At 41.3% G+C, this 22,829-nt stretch overlaps 2 protein-coding genes across 8 annotated transcripts in view; one reads left to right on the top strand and one right to left on the bottom strand.

Annotated features, from left to right (window-relative positions):
* LOC129818519 (WD repeat-containing protein 5-like) overlaps positions 1 to 18,278 on the top strand; it is a 39,801-nt gene extending 21,523 nt beyond the window's left edge. For both annotated transcript variants that reach the window (XM_055874509.1, XM_055874510.1), the window contains exons 6-14: positions 12,520 to 12,609; positions 12,742 to 12,825; positions 14,551 to 14,606; positions 14,797 to 14,843; positions 15,712 to 15,787; positions 16,075 to 16,108; positions 16,205 to 16,279; positions 16,395 to 16,482; positions 16,600 to 18,278. In XM_055874509.1, the coding sequence (XP_055730484.1) occupies positions 12,520 to 12,609; positions 12,742 to 12,825; positions 14,551 to 14,606; positions 14,797 to 14,843; positions 15,712 to 15,787; positions 16,075 to 16,108; positions 16,205 to 16,279; positions 16,395 to 16,482; positions 16,600 to 16,700 (651 nt within the window). In that variant the 3' untranslated portion in view covers positions 16,701 to 18,278. The remainder of the gene's footprint in view (positions 1 to 12,519; positions 12,610 to 12,741; positions 12,826 to 14,550; positions 14,607 to 14,796; positions 14,844 to 15,711; positions 15,788 to 16,074; positions 16,109 to 16,204; positions 16,280 to 16,394; positions 16,483 to 16,599) is intronic.
* A 631-nt stretch (positions 18,279 to 18,909) lies between these two features.
* LOC129818518 (retinoic acid receptor RXR-alpha-A-like) overlaps positions 18,910 to 22,829 on the bottom strand; it is a 168,014-nt gene continuing 164,094 nt past the window's right edge. For all 6 annotated transcript variants that reach the window (XM_055874502.1, XM_055874505.1, XM_055874504.1 and 3 more), the window contains one exon: positions 18,910 to 22,605. In XM_055874502.1, coding sequence (XP_055730477.1) covers positions 22,458 to 22,605 — 148 coding nt within the window. In that variant the 3' untranslated portion in view covers positions 18,910 to 22,457. The remainder of the gene's footprint in view (positions 22,606 to 22,829) is intronic.

Raw genomic sequence — 22,829 nt, 5'->3', positions numbered from 1 at the left:
TGATCCAGCCTAAGTTTTCTGATATCACAGCCAATAAACTCTGTTTTAAAGTCACCATTGGCCTCATGGTGAAATCCCTGAGTGGTTTCCTTCCTCTCTGACAACTGAGTTAGGAAGGACACCTGTATCTTTTGTAGTGACTGGGTCTATTGATGCACCATCCGAAGTGTAATTAATTATTTCACCATGCTCAAAGGGATATTCACGGGTTTTTAATCTGTGGTGGACTCTGTTTTGAAATTCACTGCTTGACTGAGGGACCTTACAATTATCTGTATGTGTGGGGTACAGAGATGAGGTAGTCCTTCATAAATCATGTTAACCACTATTATTGCACACAGAGTGAGTCCATGCAACTTATTATGCTCAATAAAGATTGCAAAATTGTGAGATTTGTGATGTACCGATTCCATGGCACGTGGTTTATGAACTGATATATTTTAAATTATTATACAAAATTATTGCAAACAATAGAATGTTATATATGGGGATGCAACCATCCCAGCTCTGCAGATTTTTCTACGAAGAGACAGAATCATTAGATCATTTGTTTTGGTACTGTCCATATGGAGCTTGTTTTTGATTGCATGTTCAGGAATAGATGAAGAATTGCAACATTTACCTGGAGCTAACTCTGCAAATAGCACTGCTGGGTGATTTGAAAAGTCATATTCAATCGATCAATAATATAATAAATATTTTTTCTTACAAGTATTATCTTTAATTTACAATCTGTAGAAACTATGAGAATAGAAAGATTCATTTACTTGGAGCAAACAAATAAACTTTTGTGAAACAGCACAGTTGATAAATATATGGCAAATAGAAATCAACACTGGATGGTGTTCAGAGATAGATGGGAGGGGTTGAGTGGAGCTGAAAGGTGGGACTAAAAACAAGATAACTAATGTAAAATATACTGTGTCCTTAAAATGTATGTAGGTTCAGAACTTTTGTGAAACAGCACAGTTCACCTTCACTTTTTCCACATTTTGTTACGTTACAGCCTTATTCTAAAATGTATTAAATTGTTTTTAACCCCCTCATCAATCTACACAAAATACCCCATAATGAAAAAGCAAAAACAGACTTTCTGAAATTTTTGCTAATTTTATTGAAAATAAAAAACGTATCACTTAAGTAATCAGACCCTTTACTCAGTACTTTGTTGATGCACATTAGACAGCGATTACAGCCTCGTCTTCCTGGGTATGACGCTACAACCATGGCACACCTGTATTTGGGGAGTTTCTCCCATTCTCTGCAGATCCTCTCAAGCTCTGTCAGGTTGGATGGGGATCTCAAGGATGATCAATGGAAACAGGATGTATCTGAGCTCAATTTCGAGTCTCATAGCAAAGGGTCTGAATACTTATGTAAATGAGGTATTTTTGTTTTTTATTTTAAATACATTTGCAAACATTTCTTATAACCTGTTTTCACTTTGTCATTATCGGGTATTGTGTATAGATTGAGGAGGAAAACATTATTTCATCAATTTTAGCGTAAGTCTGTAAGGTAATAAACTGTGGAAAAGGGGAAATCAGAATACTTTACGAATTATTTTTATATATATATATATATATATATATATATATATATATATATATATATATATATACTGCTCAAAAAAATAAAGGGAACACTTAAACAACACAATGTAACTCCAAGTCAATCACACTTCTGTGAAATCAAACTGTCCACTTAGGAAGCAACACTGATTGACAATACATTTCACATGCTGTTGTGCAAATGGAATAGACAACAGGTGGAAATTATAGGCAATTAGCAAGACACCCCCAATAAAGGAGTGGTTCTGCAGGTGGTGACCACAGACCACTTCTCAGTTCCTATGCTTCCTGGCTGATGTTTTGGTCACTTTTGAATGCTGGCGGTGCTTTCACTCTAGTGGTAGCATGAGACGGAGTCTACAACCCACACAAGTGGCTCAGGTAGTGCAGCTCATCCAGGATGGCACATCAATGCGAGCTGTGGCAAAAAGGTTTGCTGTGTCTGTCAGTGTAGTGTCCAGAGCATGGAGGCGCTACCAGGAGACAGGCCAGTACATCAGGAGACGTGGAGGAGGCCGTAGGAGGGCAACAACCCAGCAGCAGGACCGCTACCTCCGCCTTTGTGCAAGGAGGAGCAGGAGGAGCACTGCCAGAGCCCTGCAAAATGACCTCCAGCAGGCCACAAATGTGCATGTGTCTGCTCAAACGGTCAGAAACAGACTCCATGAGGGTGGTATGAGGGCCCGACGTCCACAGGTGGGGGTTGTGCGTCCACAGGTGGGGGTTGTGCTTACAGCCCAACACCGTGCAGGACGTTTGGCATTTGCCAGAGAACACCAAGATTGGCAAATTCGCCACTGGCGCCCTGTGCTCTTCACAGATGTAAGCATGTTCACACTGAGCACATTTGACAGAGTCTGGAGACGCCGTGGAGAACATTCTGCTGCCTGCAACTTCCTCCAGCATGACCGGTTTGGCGGTAGGTCAGTCATGGTGTGGGGTGGCATTTCTTTGGGGGGCCGCACAGCCCTCCATGTGCTCGCCAGAGGTAGCCTGACTGCCATTAGGTACCGAGATGAGATCCTCAGACCCCTTGTGAGACCATATGCTGGTGCGGTTGGCCCTGGGTTCCTCCTAATGCAAGACAATGCTAGACCTCATGTGGCTGGAGTGTGTCAGCAGTTCCTGCAAGAGGAAGGCATTGATGCTATGGACTGGCCCGCCCGTTCCCCAGACCTGAATCCAATTGAGCACATCTTGGACATCATGTCTCGCTCCATCCACCAACGCCACGTTGCACCACAGACTGTCCAGGAGTTGGCGGATGCTTTAGTCCAGGTCTGGGAGGAGATCCCTCAGGAGACCATCCGCCACCTCATTAGGAGCATGCCCAGGCGTTGTAGGGAGGTCATACAGGCACGTGGAGGCCACACACACTACTGAGCCTCATTTTGACTTGTTTTAAGGACATTACATCACAGTTGGATCAACCTGTAGTGTGGTTTTCCACTTTAATTTTGAGTGTGACTCCAAATCCAGACCTCCATGGGTTGATCAATTTGATTTCCATTGATAATTTTTGTGTGATTTTGTTGTCAGCACATTCAACTATGTAAAGAAAAAAGTATTTAATAAGAATATTTAATTCATTCAGATCTAGGATGTGTTATTTTAGTTTTCCCTTTATTTTTTTGAGCAGTGTATATTAGTACCAGTCAAAAGTTTGGACACGCCTACTTATTCCAGGGGTTTTCTTTTCTTTTTTACTATTTTCTACATTGTAGAATAATAGTGAAGACATCAAAACTATGAAATGACACATGGAATCATGTAGTAACCAAAAAAGTGTTAAAACAAATTAAAATATATTATATTTGAGATTCTTCAAAGTATCCACCCTTTACCTTGATGAAAGCTTTGTACACTGTTGGCATTCTCTCAACCAGATTCATGAGGTAGTCACCTGGAATGCATTTCAATTAACAGGTGTGCCTTGTAAAAAGTTAATGCGTTTGAGCCAATCAGTTGTGTTGTGACAAGGTAGAGGTGGTGTAAAAGACCAAGTCCATATTATAGCAAGAACAGCTCAAATGAGCAAAGAGAAACGACAGTCCGTCATTACTTTAAGACATTAAGGTCAGTCAATCTGGAAAATGTCAAGAACTTTGAAAGTTTCTGCAAGTGCAGTTGCAAAAACCATCAAGCGCTATGATGAAACTGGCTCTCATGAGGACTGCCACAAGAAAGGATGACCCAGAGTTACATCTGCTGCAGAGGATACTTTTATTAGAGTTACCAGCCTCAGAAATTACAACCCAAATAAATGCTTCACAGAGTTCAAGTAACAGACACATCTCAACATCAACTGTTCAGAGGAGACTGCATGAATCAGACCGTCATGGGTGAATTGTTGCAAAGAAACCACTACTAAAGGACACCAATAAGAAGAAGAGACTTCCTTGGGCCAATAAACACGAGCAATGGACATTAGACCGGTGGAAGTCTGTCCTTTTAGTCTGAGTCCAAATATTTTAGATTGTTGGTTCCAACCGTGTGTCTTTTGTGAAACGCAGAGTAGGTGAACGGATTATCTCCGCATGTGCAGTTCCCACCATGAAGCATGGAGGAGGAGGTGTGATGGTGTGGGGGTGCTTTTCTGGTGACACTGTCAGTGATTTATTTAGAACTCAAGGCACATTTAACCAGCATGACTACCACAGCATTCTGCAGCAATACACAATCCCATCTGGTTTGCGCTTAGTGGGACTATATTTTGTTTTTCCACTGGACAATGACACAACACACCTCCAGGCTGTGTAAAGGCTATTTGACCAAGAAGGAGAGTGATGTGCTGCATCAGATGACCTGGCCTCAACAATCACCCAACCTCAACCCAATTGAGATGGTTTGGGATGAGTTGGACCGCAGAAGGAAGGAAAAGCAGCCAACAAGTGCTCAGCATATGTGGGAACTCCTTCAAGATTTGGAAAAGCATTCCAGGTGAAGCTGGTTGAGAGAATGCCAAGTGTGCAAAGCTGTCAAGGCAAAGGGTGGCTACTTAGAAGAATTAAAAATATATTTAGAATTGTTTATCACTTTTTGGGGTTACTATGTGATTCCATATGTGTTATTTCATAGTTTTGATGTCTTCACTATTATTCTACAATGTAGTAAAAATAAGGAAAAACCCTTGAATGAGTAGGTGTGTCCAAACATTTGACTGTGTGTGTGTGTGTGTGTGTGTGTGTGTGTGTGTGTGTGTGTGTGTGCGTGTGCGCGCGCACGCACACTGCATTCAGAAAGTATTCAGACCCCTTCCCGTTTCCACGTTACCTTACAGCCTTATTCTAAAATAGACATTTTTGCATATTTTTTCCCAAAATAAAAAACAGAAGGAGAGCAGAGAGCGAAGAGTAAACAAGTAGTGCGTACGCTTAAAAAAGTGACATTACTCAAGGCAGTTACACATTTAACAAACTAAACATTTAAATACTGTTATAGAAGGTAAGTTAAAACCCAAACCGGTCCATTCATCGATACCGGTGTGTGTGTATAGTAAAATACGTTATACCGCCCAGCCCTAAATACACATCACCAAATATACATCTGTACACAAATTGCACTGGAAGGAGTGGGATAAAGTGCCGACAATGTAAAAAAAAGTGGTGTTCAACAAATATGTTTATTCATTAGAGTAATGAAGGAATATGATTAGACTGAACTGGGGTCCACTGGGCCCGTGACCGGCTAAAACAGGTGATGGTGGAGCACTCTGATCAAATCAAACTGTAATCTGTGCCACCGGGTCATATTGTCAACATAGCAGCGCAATGCATCGTTCAGAAATATATTCATGTATTTTCTATCAAATGTTTACTAAAACAAATCCCGCAATGACTGCAGGGATAAAGGACTTCCTGCTTCCTCTTGCCGAGTGGGATGCAGAAGCATCTACCGTAACGAATCAGCTCTCATCCCTTGAGATTTTACTGGCTTTAATCAGAGCTCTTTCCCTGTACAGTGTGGCAAGGCTTGAAAAACATGAAACACATTTAATTCCATTTCTAGTGTAGTGGGGAATAAGGTGCACTTTAAGTGGCCATGGAAACTGAAGCACCTCAGGGTAGCCTTAACATTAGTTATCTGCATCTTGTGAAGACCCAGTGTGCAAAACCAGGTTGGAAAAACATCAGTATGACGTCTTTTTATGACATCTTATTCTGGTCGAAACTGGCTTCTTTTTTTCTTCTGTTTTGCTGACCAGAATATTCCGTATTTTTCTGACCACCATACGACCAGTTGGTCATATTTAAGCCCTCATAACCTGGTAATAACAACCTGACTACAGTTTATTACGTACTGTAAAACGTATTGCAGAGGATAAAGTTGGATGTTGAAAACCTTGTTCATTACATTTCTATGTGTTTCCATAGTCACCAATTAAAGTTTAAATCTGCAACATATTCTTACATTTTAAAGTAGATCAAGCAACAGCAAAAACAAATCTACATCGATGTTTTGCACATCTGCATACAGTAATTGTTTCATAATTCACCCACAGACATTACATGCATAGAAAGACTGGGACAGGGTGTATATAAAAGGCCATTGTTTTAATTTATGAATGATTACTGAGAGTGGGGTGATGGTGTAGATCCTCATCAAGGACCTTTTAGCACAGAATGCGATCTGGAGCGTAGTGGCCCTCTTGAAGAGTGGTGTGATGGGTCAGATCTGGAGCATAGTGGCCCTCTTGAAGAGTGGTGTGATGGGTCAGATCTGGAGCATAGTGGCCCTCTTGAAGAGTGGTGTGATGGGTCAGATCTGGAGCGTAGTGGTCCTCTTGAAGAGTGGTGTGATGGGTCAGATCTGGAGCGTAGTGGTCCTCTTGAAGAGTGGTGTGATGGGTCAGATCTGGAGCATAGTGGCCCTCTTGAAGAGTGGTGTGATGGGTCAGATCTGGAGCGTAGTGTTCCTCTTGAAGAGTGGTGTGATGGGTCAGATCTGGAGCGTAGTGGCCCTCTTGAAGAGTGGTGTGATGGGTCAGATCTGGAGCCTAGTGGTCCTCTTGAAGAGTGGTGTGACGGGTCAGATCTGGAACGTAGTGGCCCTCTTGAAGAGTGGTGTGATGGGTCAGATCTGGAGCGTAGTGTTCCTCTTGAAGAGTGGTGTGATGGGTCAGATCTGGAGCTTAGTGGCCCTCTTGAAGAGTGGTGTGATGGGTCAGATCTGGAGCTTGGTGGCCCTCTTGAAGAGTGGTGTGATGGGTCAGATCTGGAGCTTAGTGTTCCTCTTGAAGAGTGGTGTGATGGGTCAGATCTGGAGCGTAGTGTTCCTCTTGAAGAGTGGTGTGATGGGTCAGATCTGGAGCATAGTGGCCCTCTTGAAGAGTGGTGTGATGGGTCAGATCTGGAGCGTGGTGGCCCTCTTGAAGAGTGGTGTGATGGGTCAGATCTGGAGCGTAGTGGTCCTCTTGAAGAGTGGTGTGATGGGTCAGATCTGGAGCGTAGTGGTCCTCTTGAAGAGTGGTGTGACGGGTCAGATCTGGAGCATAGTGGTCCTCTTGAAGAGTGGTGTGATGGGTCAGATCTGGAGCGTAGTGGTCCTCTTGAAGAGTGGTGTGATGGGTCACATCTGGAGCTTAGTGGCCCTCTTGAAGAGTGGTGTGACGGGTCAGATCTGGAGTGAAGAGAATCAGCGCATTACAACTTCATCAATTATAGATTGTTAAAGAACTAGACAAGGACATTCATAAAGACACTTTGTGGACTCAGCTGGCTAAAAGTATTTCCAGTTGAAGAAGTTTGTGGCAGTTATAGCTTCAAAATAGAGCAACAAGCTCATGTACATACTTTGCGTCCTCCACCACAAAGGTCAGGGGCATATTTTAGGACTTTCCAGGGGGCCAACGACAGATCGACCTCCTGAGTTGTATGGCTTTTCATGACACTTACTGTAAGCATAAAAAGAGAAGAAAATGAATGAATGATTGGGAATGCAGGACACGACAGAACAGTAACGCACAGTATAATATATTTAACACTCATAGTCTACTAGAAATGTCTCATTGTTTGTCAAATGTCTCAACGTTTCATATTTACTTACCAACTACTATTGAGCACACACACATGGTGGCAAAGGCATATTTGTTCCTCTGTCCCTTCATATTGAAGTGGGACATTTAATTAATTGGTCATCAATCTGAAACATTTTAAGAGGATAACAAAATGAAACAGTAGTTGGATAATTAAATGTTTTAACTAATCCCTAAATGGTAAAGTTTTGCTTTAATCCTAACACATTAATATTCAAACAACTTTTTATAAACACACCGCTCCATAATCCTGAGGACATTGTCTCGGACAGAGGTTCCCCCAATTGAGGACAGCTTGGCAGTCTTAAAGAAAGTTAAATTTAAAGTGCGTAAAGAGGCAATAAAAACATTAAATATCATTTTTTCCCCAAAAGTTATATCATTCCCGCAACACATTGTTCAAAATGGGAGTAATTGGCAAATCTCTTCTGCAACTGGGAAAGTTTGAGTTTGGCTGAGCCACAGAGAATGAGCAAGAGAGAAATGGGAGAAACTTGTCATGACTCACAGGTATATTTGACAGATATCAAAAGGTCAAAACGTTAGCTAAGTTAGCTAGCAACAACCAATGGCTCCAACAGTTAAAACTGTACATTTACCATGTCCATGGAGGATTAGCCCGGGGGTAACGTTTGCTAGCTAAAATAGCAAATATTTTCCCCAACAAACGGCCGCTTTAATTTACAAAAGTAAAACTAGAATGCAGGAGAACCAGGACTACCACTTAGCAGTCAAAAAAAAAAGTGTACATTTTGAGAAACTGTCGTTTTCCAGCTGTGTTGTGTAGGCTAATGAGCCCTCTGTCCCAACTGCCTTATGGAATGTTGCCAGATGCGCTCGAGCAAGCTGGCCGACTTTGCGCAGAGATCTATTGCTGCATGTGAATCACAGATTCCAATCCAAGTTTTAGCTAGAATTGAAATGCCTAGCTACTTATTTAGCTACTGAAATTAAATTACAATTACTGCACACATTATGTTAATTTCTTAGAAGCTCTAGGGTATGTGGGACGCTTCCGTCCCACCTGGCCAACATCTGGTGAAATTGCAGAGCGCCAAATTCAAAAACAGAAATACTCATAATAAAAGTCTTATACATCGGCTTAAAAATTAACTTCTTGTTAATCCAACCGTTGTCAGATTTCAAAGGCTTTTCGGCGAAAGCATACCATACGATTATCTGAGGACAGCACCCAGCACACAAAACATTAAACAGTTACCAGCCAAGTAGAGGAGTAACAAAAGTCAGAAATAGCGATAAAATTACTCACTTACCTTTGATGATCTTCATATGGTTGCACTCACAAGACTCCCAGTTACACAATAAATGTTTGTTTTGTTCGATAAAGTCCCTCTTTATATCCAAAAATCTCAGTTTTGTTCAATAATCCATTGGCTCAAAGGCAGTCAATACAGGCAGACGAAAAATCCCAGAAGTATCAGTAAAGTTTGTAGAAACATGTCAAACAATGTTTATAATCAATCCTCAGGTTGTTTTTAGTCATAATAATCAATAATATTTCAACCGGACAATAGCTTTGTCAATATAAAAGAAAACAAGAAAGGCACGCTCTCGGTCGTGCGCAGTAAACAGCTCTGGGACTTCCCAGGGTCCACTCACTCAGTGGTCTTACTCCCTAATTTTTCAGAATACAAGCCTGAAACAATTTCTAAAGACTGTTGACATCTAGTGGAAGCCATAGGAAGTGCAATCTGAGTCCTAAGTCATTGGATACTGTATAGGCAGTTAATGGAAAACTACAAACATTAAAAAATCCCACTTCCTGGATAAATTTCTCAGGTTTTCACCTGCCATATCAGTTCTGTTATACTCCCAGACATTATTCTTAACAGTTTTGGAAACTTTAGAGTGTTTTCTATCCAAATCTACCAATTATATGCATATCCTAGCTTCTGGGCCTAATTAACAGGCAGATTACTTTGGGCACGTTTTTCATCCGGATGTCAAAATACTGCCCCCTACCCCAGAGAGGTTTTAAGGAAAAATATAATGGTAATTTTTTCAGGGTCTAATTCAGGTGCAATAATTTCAGGGGTAATTATTGATGGAAACGAATGCCATTTAAAAACAGGGTTTTGTAAATCCTGGTGGATTGTAGTAGGATACTGAAATAAGACAGGCCTACTTGTTTGTTAAATTCTGTTTTTTTTTTGGGGGGGGGGTTGTCATAATAGAACATCAAAACAGTATAACAAGAAAATGTGTACAATAAACAGTGCAATTTGCTAACAAAGGTTACTATTAGAAGCCAACACACAGCAAGCTATTTCATTAATTAAACCATTATTTAATTGTACTGCAGTTCTACTGTATTTTAAAGGCAGTGAAATGTTATAAGGGTATCCTGTATTATTGTGCATGTTTTGCTGGTAGCCTAGACAAAATGTGGAAGTGAATGTGCACTATTCAATTGGGTGGACTGCAACTTTGAAAAACACCACCATAGCCTGTAGTAAAAGCATTTATAGCATCAGAAAAAATCTAAATTAGGGACCATCTCTGATAGCTATAGGACTGCAGAAACTGTCACAAATTTGAGCTTTTAATGACCTAGCAAATTCAATGGCTTGGAGGTTAAATTCGCCTGCTGGAGGTCATTTTGCAGGGCGCTGGCAGTGCACCTCCTTGCACAAAGGCGGAGGTAGCGGTCCTGCTGCTGGGTTGTTGCCCTCCTACGGCCTCCTCCACTTCTCCTGATGTACTGGCCTGTCTCCTGGTAGCACCTCCATGCTCTGGACACTACGCTGACAGACACAGCAAACCTTTTTGCCACAGCTCGCATTGATGTGCCATCCTGGATGAACTGCACTACCTGAGCCACTTGTGTGGGTTGTAGACTCCGTCTCATGCTACCACTAGAGTGAGAGCACCGCCAGCATTCAAAAGTGACCAAAACATCAGCCAGGAAGCATAGGAACTGAGAAGTGGTCTGTGATCACCACCTGCAGAATCACTCCTTTTTTGGGGGTGTCTTGCTAATTGCCTATAATTTCCACCTTTTGTCTATTCCATTTGCACAACAGCATGTGCAATTTATTGTCAATCAGTGTTGCTTCCTAAGTGGACAGTTTGATTTCACAGAAGTGTGATTGACTTGGAGTTACATTGTGTTGTTTAAGTGTCCCCTTAATTTTTTTGAGCAGTGTATATCACTTCATTGTTTTTTTGTTTTTTATTGATATTTCATCACCTGCTGAATAAAAACCTAAAATGGCCCTACTCCTTAAAAAGTGAATCTGTCCAGATAAACTGAAGTGGACTCTGACCGAGTACCATTAGCTGGAGCCCAGAGTAATATTGTTCTGTCTGACTTGGGAAGAGCTCAGCCCGCATAAAGCCCCCCTGAGTCCGAGTCCATGCCAAGTCCCCCGGGTCTCAAACAGAATAGGCCCGAGCCCAGTCTGGTGACTGTGTACAGTATGCCACGAAGACCCTAACCCGCTTTGGTGCGCTCTGTCAGCTGTTTGCCAAGTGTGCAAAGCTGAATGATGTAAGCCCTGCTGAAAAATAACATTACTACAATTTGAATAATTGTTCGGGTGTCTTATATGCAATGGGGGGCATGGCCTACAAACACTATGGACATGTTTATATAAACGCAACAATTTCAATGATTTTACGGCGTTACAGTTCATATAAGGAAATAAGTCAATTTAAATAAATCTATTAGGTCCTAATTGATGGATTTCACAAATTTTCACTGGGCATGGGTGCAGCTATGGGAGGGCCTGGGAGGACATAGGTCCACCCACTTGGGAGCCAGTCCCAGCCAATCAAAAGGAGTTTGTCCCCACAAAGGGCTTTATTACAGACAGAAATACTCCTCAGTTTCATCAGCTGTCCAGGTGGCTGGTCTCAGACGAAGAAGCCGGATGTGGAGGTCCTGGGCTGGCGTGGTTACACGTGGTCTGCGGTTGTGAGGCCGGTTGGACGTACTGCCAAATTCTCAAAAATAATGTTGCGGAGGCAACTTATGGCAGAGAAATTAACATTTAATTCTGGCAACAGGTCTGGTGGACATTTCTACAGTCAGCATGCCAATTGCACGCTCCTTCCACTTGGAACATCTATGGCATTGAGTTGTGTGTCAAAACTGTACATTTTAGAGTGAACTTTTACTGACCCCAGCACAAGGTGTACCTGTGTAATTATCATGCTGTTTAATCAACAAATTTGTGCACAAAATTTGAGACAAATAAGCTTTTTGTGTGTATGGAACATTTCTGGGTTCTTTTATTTCAGCTCACGAAACATGGGACCCAGACTTTGAATGTTATTTATATTTTTGTTCAGTATATATTGGTTTCTATTAATTCGGTAGCATTTAGATAACTGGTCAGTAGTTGAATCAGATTTAAACCAAAAAATATGTATTTTTTTATGATGTCTAAATGACGTCATGAAAAAAACATCTTCATCTGGTTGGGATTTGGTTATAAGATATCTCGACCCGATTTCAACTAGTAAAAGACGTCTTTATCATGTCGAAAGCCCACTGGGTAGGGATTTTTTCCCCCGCCCACGTTGTCATGATGTTAAAAGGATAATGTGAGATTTTGGCTACTTTTTCTACTTACCAAGAGTCAGATGAACTCATGAATACAATTTGTATGTCTCTGCGTCCAGTAGGATGGAAGTTAAGAGGTAGTTTCCCAAGCCAATGCTAACTAGCTGTAGCGCAATGACTGGTAGGAGGTCTGCTGTTCTGGTAGACTTCCAGGCATTGCACTAATGCTATTAAGCGATGGCTCCTTAAACTACCTTCAACTGTTTTCTCTGCAGTTGCATCATAATCGCTACTTCGACACCCTCCATGCAGTGGATGCTCGATCGACCATAATGAGCTCATACTGTGAACATGTTTCATTTAAACCCACTCCTTTCCTATTGCAGGGGAAATGTTTGAAGACGTTGAAAGGCCACAGCAACTATGTCTTCTGCTGCAACTTTAATCCGCAGTCCAATCTCATCGTGTCTGGATCAGTGAGTCCTACCTACTAATGCAGCATTGCTATTGTAATATTTTTACATAGAAAAGGTTATTGCCAACCCTGATTTCTACCAAGGAGTGATGAATATTTGTTGCTTTGTGTGCTAACATGAGTTCTCTTCTAGTTTGACGAGAGCGTGCGGATATGGGATGTTAAAACCGGCAAATGCTTGAAGACCCTGCCGGCCCACTCTGACCCAGTCTCTGCAGTAAGAGACTGTGCACATTAGACACCTTCAATGAACCTAAAAACAATGGACTTCAGATAATAGATTTTTCTGCTTATGAGTTTATAGTAGTTGATTAATACACTGGTCAGTGTGCATTCCGAAAGTATTCAGACCCCTTGACTTTTTCCACATTTTGTTATGTTACAGCCTTATTCTAAAATGGATTAAGTTGTTTTTTCCCCCTCATCAATCTACATATAATACCCCATAATGACAGAGCAAAAACAGGTTTTATACATTTTTGCAAATGTATTTATAAAAAATAAAAAAATAAAAAAAATGTATAAAACAAAAATTAATAATATACATAAGTATTCAGACCCTTTACTCAGTATGTTTTTGAAGCACCTTTGGTAGTGTTTACAGCCTTGAGTCTTCTTGGGTATGACGCGACAAGCTTGGCACACCTGTATTTGGGGAGTTTCTCACATTCTTCTCTGCAAATCCTCTCAAGCTCTGTCAGGTTGAATGGGGAGCGTTGCTGCACAGAGATGTTTGATCGGGTTCAAGTCCGGGCTCTGGCTGAGCTACTCAAAGACATTCAGAGACTTGTCCCGAAGCCACTCCTGCGTTGCCTTGGCTGTGTGCTTAGGGTTGTTGTCCTGTTGGAAGGTGAACCTTTGTCCTGAGCGCTTTGGAGCAGATTTTCATCAAGGATCTCTCTACTTTGCTCCGTTCATCTTTGCCTCGATCCTGACTAGTCTCCCAGTCCCTGCCGCTGAAAAACATCCCCACACCATGATGCTGCCACCACTATGCTTCACAGTAGGGATAGTGCCAGGTTACCCCCAGATGTGACGCTTGGCTTTCAGGCCAAAGAGTTCAATCTTGGTTTGATCAGACCAGGGAATCTTGTTTCTAATGGTCTGAGAGTCTTTAGGTGCCTTTTGGCAAAATCTAAGTGGGCTGTCCGGTGCCTTTTACTGAGGAGTGGCTTCTGTCTGGCCACTCTACCATAAAGGCCTGATTGGTGGAGTGCTGCAGATATGGTTGTCCTTCTGGAAGGTTCTCCCATCTCCACAGAGGACCTCTAGAGCTCTTTCAGAGTGACCAGCAGGTTCTTGGTCACCTCCCTGACCAAGGACCTTCTCACCCAATTGCTTAGTTTGGCCAGGCAGCCAGCTCTAGGAAGAGTCTTGGTGGTTCCAAACTTCTTCCATTTAAGAATGACGAAGGCCACTGTGTTCTGGGGGACTTTTAATACTGCAGACATTTTTTGGTACCCTTCCCCAGATCTGTGCCTGGACACAATCTTGTCTCTGAGCACTACGGACAATTCCTTCGACCTCATGGCTTTGTTTTTGCTCTGACATGCACTGTCAACTATTGGACCTTATATAGACAGATGTGTGTTCCTTTCCAAATCATGTCCAATCAATTTAATTTACCACAGGTGGACTCCAATCAAGTTGTAGAAACATCTCAAGGATGATCAATGGAAACAGGATACACCTGAGCTCAATTTCGAGTCTCATAGCAAAGGGTCTGAATACTTATGTAAATAAGGTATTTCTGTGTGGGCTTTTTTTTACATGAAAAACTGTCTTCACTTTGTCATTATGGGGTATTGTGTGTAGATTGCTGAGGAAATGTGTTTATTTAATCAATTTTAGAAGAAGGCTGTAACAACAAAATGTGGCAAAAGGGTCTGAATACTTTCCGAAGGCACTGTACATCTCTAATCTGCTCTATGTTGCTGTGTAGGTCCATTTCAACAGAGATGGCTCATTGATTGTGTCTAGCAGCTACGATGGCCTCTGGTGAGGGATTAAAAAAAAAAACATGTATTTTGTTGAATGTACTTTGCAAAGATATGCCTGTAAGTGTATTAACTTAATGACCTAATAGAGCATCTGCGTTTTAATGATGGCCAATTTAACATAATTATGGGGAGTGTTTGGATATCGTTTGAGAAATGTATTGACGTTAATATCTTCGGTCTGTCCATAGCCGAATCTGGGACACAGCATCGGGACAATGTCTGAAAACACTAATTGGTAAGCTTCACCAGCCAGAATGGCAGCATCTGTAACCAGGTTTCAATCCAACCATTTTTATTTGTTTGCATATCGGATAAAAATGTCTCAACAGGCCTGATAGAAACTATCAAATTGTTGGTACATTTCCTAAATGTTGACAAAATCAAATACGCTCGACGGGTGGATCATTTTCTTGTCTGTTATTAGATTATGTGACAAAGTGCAGTGGAAACTATTTATTGTGGAATAACCATCATATCGACGTAAATTTGCAGTCACGCGATCGTATGTTGTGTCGTCCCACTCCCTGGACTTTAAAAAAGCATGCACTTTATTATGCTACAGATGAAGTTGTGATGAACTTCACAGGGTGGTGAAAGTGCACGGTGATGAGTTAGATGCTGCTTTCCTCAATAGATATCCAGGGTGCTCATTTTTATGCTGGTGACATGATGATTGATTATTGGCTGTCAATTGACAAATAAAAATGATCCTGCTCTTATTTATAATCTCATCATGTATCCGCTGCACTAGAGTGCATGCATGCTAAGACCATAGTGGGCACTTTTGCTGTTCATCACAGCATTTTTTGTTGTGCCAAAACCATCAATGGAGTCATAAATTGGATGGAAACGCATAGAATATCTGCTTTTTTGATTCTGTTAATGAAAAGTTATATGACAACGTGCTTTTTGTGTGGCCTACGTCATTACGCACAGCCTTTTATTCGCAAGATGCTGCTGCTGGTAGAATGTGCATATTTTGTGTGAATATTCTAATATTGGCTTGAAAATGTTTGGATAAATTTTTAGAACAAAATCAAATGTATAGGAAATATAAAAGTGTATAGTATTTTTCTGTGAGTAAATTCTTCGGTCTTTTGCAGATGACGACAACCCCCCGGTGTCTTTTGTGAAGTTCTCACCAAACGGAAAATACATTCTGGCTGCCACATTGGACAAGTGAGTGTTAGATTGTCAGTAGAGAACTGTCACTTCCCCTCAAACTCAGTAGGATATGACATGTATACAGTACCACAGCATCTTTGTCATGCGCTACTGCACCAGTAGAGGGCCCTATTGGACTGTCCAGTACCACTAGACCAAAGAGTTTCATTTCAATGGGAAGGAACGCTCAAGAAAATCTACAACAAAAGGCTTCTTCAGCACTCATAAATGCTAATGAATTATTCACCATCGTTTCTGTTGGGATGCTGTCTTCTAACGGTGATTATTCTTATTTATTTTAGCACCCTGAAGCTTTGGGATTACAGCAAAGGAAAGGTAGGATATGTATTCATGTTCCAGCCATGGTGTTGTGGAATGCTCTTCATTCAAATGTTTCTGTTCTCTTCAGTAAATGTTCTCCTCTCATTCCAGTGCTTGAAAACATACACCGGCCACAAAAACGAAAAGTACTGCATATTTGCAAATTTCTCTGTCACCGGTGGAAAGGTATTTTTTTAATAAAATATAATAATAATAAGACAAAAAAGGTGGATTTACGAGATGATGCTTTTCCCAATAGCTTCTTTTTAAGTATCATTCTCTTATGCTCTGTATCTCTCAGTGGATTGTCTCTGGCTCGGAGGACAACATGGTGTACATCTGGAACCTGCAGACCAAGGAGATCGTACAGAAACTACAGGGCCATACAGGTAGGGGAGAGTCATGGAACTGATGGAACTGATTATTACTTTGAGGTGAAAAATGCTCACAAAATGTCTGTTTCATTCTCTGCTTTTCTCTTCTCCCTCCCGCCATCTCTGTCCTAGATGTGGTGATTTCTACTGCCTGCCACCCCACAGAGAACATCATTGCGTCTGCGGCGCTAGAAAACGACAAAACCATCAAACTGTGGAGGAGCGACTGCTAAGCCCGTGCTTATTGTATTTTCATTTTATTGTACTTTTCATTTGACTGTTTTTAGCTGGACCCGAATGCCTTGAGGACTGAGCCTCAACTAGAAGAAGAAAAAGAACGCAAGTCCAGAACATCACCACAACCACTACCCTTCATCCAGAACCAGCGCAAACCCCAACTCAACCACAACCCTCTGCCTGGTCTTGCTTGTGCCCTTACATGCTCTACTATCTCTGCCTTACTCTTACTGTGAGCTGGATGTTTGTGTTTCATCAATTGGAATATGAGAATCACCTCATGTCATTCATGAGGAAAATGGTCACATGGTATCTTATGCTTTACTCTCTGTGTAGGTGTCTTAGTATTGATACACGCTTTGTTTTTGCCAGATTGGATTGGCCTCAAGTAAGTTCTCCTATTCACCATGTAAGGTGTTTTTTCTTCAGACTAACAGACTGCTTCACTGTTTGGTGTCTGACATTTCACTTTTAACAACTTTAAGTCTCATTGAAATGCAGTAGATTAGTAGCCTGGACCCAGATCTGTTTGTGTCATGCCAAACATGTTGGTGACATGATAGCACAAACAGATCTGGGACCAGGCTAATGGATAAGTGGTAACTGTCATATTTCCAATATTCGTAATTAAACAGTCAGTATGAAGAGGAGTTGAAACAAAGCTTCATACACGGGAGTGCTTGAGGGTCATTTTGTTTTGTTGTATTTATTATAAAACGATCTATTCAAAGCTCAGAATGCATTGAAGGGGTTAAATACAGTTTTACATACAATCTATTTCAACAAGGAATTAAGTTTTGCCAGCAGTTTCTCAACCACTTCTCTACAAGTCACTTAAGTAACAGTTTCTCTAGTTTGGTATCGACACTACGCTCGGACACAGCGAGCGCTGCCTTGCTTTGAACTCCTACATACAACTAGGTGTATTCTGATTCTGTATAATACATTGTTGGTGGTCAACTGATCCCTCTAGAATTCACAGGTGTAAACGGTGGGTTGAGAAGTATATCGACAAGAGCCTACATTGAAGGGGCTCTTGCCTGTACTGTCAGTGCATTTTACTGGTCTCAACTCAATCCTTATATTCAAAGTAATGTCAATTGTGAGGAAAGAAATTAACCCAGAGGCTGTTTTTGTTTTTCATTTCAATTATTATTTCAGAGATGCATCCAGTCCATTGCCTTGCACTGTTCTTATGTTGATCCTGACTCGGTGTCTAGCTGTCATTATGTTAACACAACCTGGTTTAGATTTCAAAGCACAGTGACCAAATGCAAGTATTTTTGTGCTCCCCATTCTGTACATACTGCTACATCAACATGTGTATTGTTAAGACGAGCAATATGTTGGCTGTCTTTCTGTATCGTTCTTGTTTAACTGTCTTGATAGCTAGTAGTTCAATACACAACATGGACTTGTTTTACTGCTCTCCCTTCTGGATGTTCATTGCACTGCAGTGGTATCAAGGACTGCATGAAATTCTGTGTCTGCATTTAGTCAATCTGGATTTTGTGAATTTGCATTTGACAGCTATACCTTGTGAATTAATAAAGAGCATTTTTTAAGATGTTAAATGTGGTGATCAGTGGCACTTTCTAAACAAAGTCGCTATAACTGCGTGACGACGTTAGAGCCACGGAACATGCCAATTGGCATGTGTTCTGTTGATCATTAGAAAATGAGATGTAATTATTGGAGGTGTTTCCTAGCCGATTCCGCGTTTGGTTAATGATGTTTTACCCCCTTGAGACAGACGCGGAAGCACAATGACTAAAATTACTCATCTGTAGTAAATGTTCACTATTTTGCGAAGGATGTTTTTAGTTGAGCAGTTTTACATCGTAACGTAAAAAATGCGCAACATGTTGTCTTATGTGAACAAAGTCGGAGCTGCTGGGCAGTTCTGTCTCAATTTAAGCTATTAGAGCAATCTCCGCAGCTGTTCAACCCATGTTAGTAGGAAAATGGACAGAATCAAATCAAAACCCAACCTTCATTTACCCGTTGTGATGCATGGATGTTCCAAACTCCGATGAGACTTTGTGACCAATTATCCTATTTAAACTAGTCAATTTTGAATAACTGTTTCTGACTCTAAATCGATGTCACATAGGCTGTTTTCAGGCAGTCCTCTTTAAATGCAATTTCCTATTAGGGGAGAGGACAATACATAACAGCACAAAGACAAAAGGAGCATCAACAACATTTACTTTTAGATTTTTTTAATAATCTTTTTGTCTTTCCATGAAAGATAGAATAACCCACAAAGAACAGATGACGTTTTCCAACTCGTTAAAAATAGACAGAAATGTAATGAGAGGACAATCTCATCTTGTATCGGTAGGCCAGAAAAGGCAAAGTATAGGCGACAGTTACCAGGGTGTCACTGCAACCACTCTTCTCACTTTTTTATCATCCCCATTTTAAATCAACATTTACACAAACAATGTATACAACAGCCCACAGGAGGAAAATGGCAGGTACAGAGTACATAAGCAAGGGATAAAATTACCTTTATACAAAAATATATGTCAAGAAGTGGGTTTTTTCTTGACATTTGCTGAATTCGACAAAGAAATCTGTGATTGTGTCATGAGCTCAGCGTTTCCTGATAACGTTGTTGAACATACAAGTTGCTAAGCAATAAATAGATTTTGGAGGGCTTCATGTCTTTTGTGTGTAATAACCCGTGTTTTGTTGTTGCTGTTTTCAGGTCCCATATAGAACAGCTGTTAGCTGGTGAGGGTTAGGGCTTAGCGGTCCTTGTATTATGCTGGTTGATTGAAGACTTGCTTTTAGAGAATCGAGGTCAATGTAAAAAGCACATCATTTTTTTTTTTACAAACACCAAAAACTATTGAGTGTAACACTGGAATCAGGCCCGGCTCAGATAGTTTTAACTGAACTACTTGTCTCCCTGTTGCTCTAAATTAACTGGAAACACGGAACGGATTTATAGATATTTATAAATATATACACATATAGACAAAATATAGCTTTATGGTATATAAAGCATTTTCCGTAGCTATTCATTCTATCTAAGTAATCATTTCTGTATCAGTCCAGAGGACCCTTCTCTGTCCATTCCCTGCAGGAGTGAGCGAGCTTGCACATCTGCGTATGGCTTTAACGTACAGTATACACCTGGGGTCTTGAATCACATTAACCTGATCAAGCAGAGAATAGGAGACATCAGACAAGTGAGCAGGTGTACTTCTAAAATGTTGGACAAACTTGTTTGCAAATAAATGAATTATCAAAATGCATGTGGTTATTTTTCTGAAATGTTTGATTTGACCTACTCATGTTCCAGAGAATTCAATTTCCAGATAATTACTTTTACTAGTGCTTAAATTGGTATCATTTGAACAATGAGCCAATTCATTTGTTTTTTGACAATTACAATTCGTGTCAATAAAAATACTGTTCAGACAGAATTGGTCTAAACACAAATCTTCTCCTTCCCCTAAATAGTTTAAAATATGACCTAATGAAAATGCATTCACCTCACCTAAATACACGAGCTAGATTTGAAGGACGTGTCAATCAATCCTGCTGAGGTTATTGTTATTCATTCAATCTTTCTGCGAGCAAACACGTTGAGGTTTTGACTGACCAAAGACAAAAATGAACATTGATAATGTCATGAAAAAGTGCCATTTCTGGTTAAATACTTGTACAAAATTCAAGTAATGTTGCAGTGCTGCATCTCTTCCACTAGGGGGAAGTCACAGCTCTCCCATAGTCACCAAATTCTCTATTCTCGCTGGTCAAACCCTCTATCTATCGCAAAGCAAATGTTCTATTATATTTCTCTGTGGCTCTCCCTAGTCTGCTATCATAATGTGGACTGCCAAACTCGCTCCTGGATCTCTGATAAAGTTGATTGAAATCCAAAGCAGTCTGCTGTCCTACAGGACAGGGTTTAACCACCCCTTTATAATAACAACGAAACCACTCCATGGACAATCTTTGGAGAAGAAAAACACTAGATGCATAGTTATGCAGCAGCTGCAGCATAGAAAGAAAAAAAGCGCAATATGGGCATATAGCAGATTTATACATAACGTTACATATTTAACATTTCAATTTGACTTAAATGAAACTGTGTTGTCCACAGAAGTGCAGGCTATGGATCCCTCTGAGGGTGAGGGGAGGCTGGGCAGCAGAGCAGTCAACAGTCTCTGTCTCTTCACCAGGCCCACATCCTCCAGTCAGAGTGGATGGATGGATGGCCTGGGCCTCAGCCTGATCTGGCTGCCCCAGAGGTGAGCTTGCAATGGAGCAGCATGAGCTCCACAATACTGAGGTTAAGTGCCAAGCAATAAGAGTACATCGAGCCATAAACATGACTGTATTGAAGCAGGGCTGGGGTGAAAACAGGTCATTTCAAATTGTTTTGCAAATTAATAATTAAACATATACCATCAAAACTGTGTGTGTGGTTGTAATGTCCAGTACAGGTCAAAAACCTTCTAAAGCTAGGTTACACTGTGAGGAACAGCAGGCTTGGTTGCTGTGTGAAGGTCAATAATTTTGTGTTGAAATTCACAGAAGAGTGGAACAAAAGGTCTCAGAGGTGGAGGGAGACATGACAAAGACATGGCATCACTTTAAAAAGCACTTAGTTCAGATCAGCGGACACTATTTCCTTACAGTACAGTTCAGTCAAATAATCTGTCTATTTCTTCTTCATTTTGTGGTGACCTTAACTCAGACAGGAAACAGGACAAATAATTGTAGTACGAGAACATATATCTGTTTGCTTTCCTTCCTGTGGCAACCTTCCAGAGCACACAGTAATGACATGTAGTATAGGGCCTATGTCAGGGTGACTCCAGATACACACTGTGCCTAACGTCAGTCCAGTACACCAGAATGAGTAGTTCCAGAGAGAAGCTTCTCTGTGCAGACAGTCACGCCACATGGAGGTCATCCAGCTCTGGTCCTAAGAGGCCACACTGCAGGCTTTCACTCCAATCAGTCTATATGAGCTATATGAGTCTCTGAACACTGGACCGATGTAGCGATGTAGCGTCTCTCCTCTCATGTTCACACAGTGCTAATAGAATAAGGAGATGTGGAGAAACGGCTGAGTTTGGGTTCAGAGACCTGAGTGGAGCACCGATCGTCTACATGTTCTCACCTCTGAGTCCTTTTCTACAATACACCTCAAAACAGACCCAACCGGACCAGTCCGGACTGTATCGGACAAGACTTGACCGGATTGGACCAGACAAGACCGGTCCTGGCTCCTCCCCTCTGCACACAGAACATTAAGTTAGTTCGAAAAGTGAGACGGCTCCAATCAGAGCCAGGGACAGTCCATGCAGCCCCACCTCTTTTCAACAAGTCCAAAACACGATTGTCCCAATTACTACGCTGCTGTGCATCCAATGACGGCACTGTTAGAGATACACCTGCAGACAGCTACATGTTACACCTGGTCTACTCTGCTGTTGTTTCACCTTACAAAACAATGGCTCAAACACTTATTTTCTCCTCGGTCCGTTTCATCTCCAGTCCATCGTTGTCTCTCATGAGTTATATATATATTTATATTTATATATTTGTACAATATATAAAACAGACCCATATACATTGAACTTGTTTTTTGAAACACATCAAAGAGGGTAGAAAGGGAGGAGACACGTCAGTCTCTCAAGGGGGAATGGTTTGCAGGACCACTCTCGCTGTCCAGCGGGTTAGGGGTGGAGGGGGCGGGGGGAACACGGGTGACGCACCGCCTGCAGTTATGTCATTTGGTGGGGCGCCTCTAGCATCTCCATGAGGAAGGTGTCAATGGGCGTGTCCCCGATGAGCTTGAAAAAGAACAGGTGCTCCAGACACTTCAGACCAATGGAGCGCAGGGCTGGTAACCGCAGCAACAGCTTGGCAAACCTAACCCAATCAAAGACACAAAGCAGTGATTAGTGAGACAGGAAATAAGACATGGATTTAGAGAAGATGTCTCAAATGTTGATGTACAGTAAGTCATGACAGAGTTGCCCATGACACAATTGTACATGTACAATACATACATAAAGCACTTTCTGCCAAACACACTGACAGATGAGTGGAGGAAGAGCGAGAAAAGAGAGATATAAAGAAAGAGAGGGAGGTAT

The sequence above is a fragment of the Salvelinus fontinalis genome, chromosome 21 (assembly GCF_029448725.1).
Source record: "Salvelinus fontinalis isolate EN_2023a chromosome 21, ASM2944872v1, whole genome shotgun sequence".
In the NCBI taxonomy this organism is placed as follows: Eukaryota; Metazoa; Chordata; class Actinopteri; order Salmoniformes; family Salmonidae; genus Salvelinus; species Salvelinus fontinalis.
The sequence above is the reverse complement of the archived record's forward strand: the minus strand, read 5'-3'. Positions and strand labels throughout refer to the sequence as shown.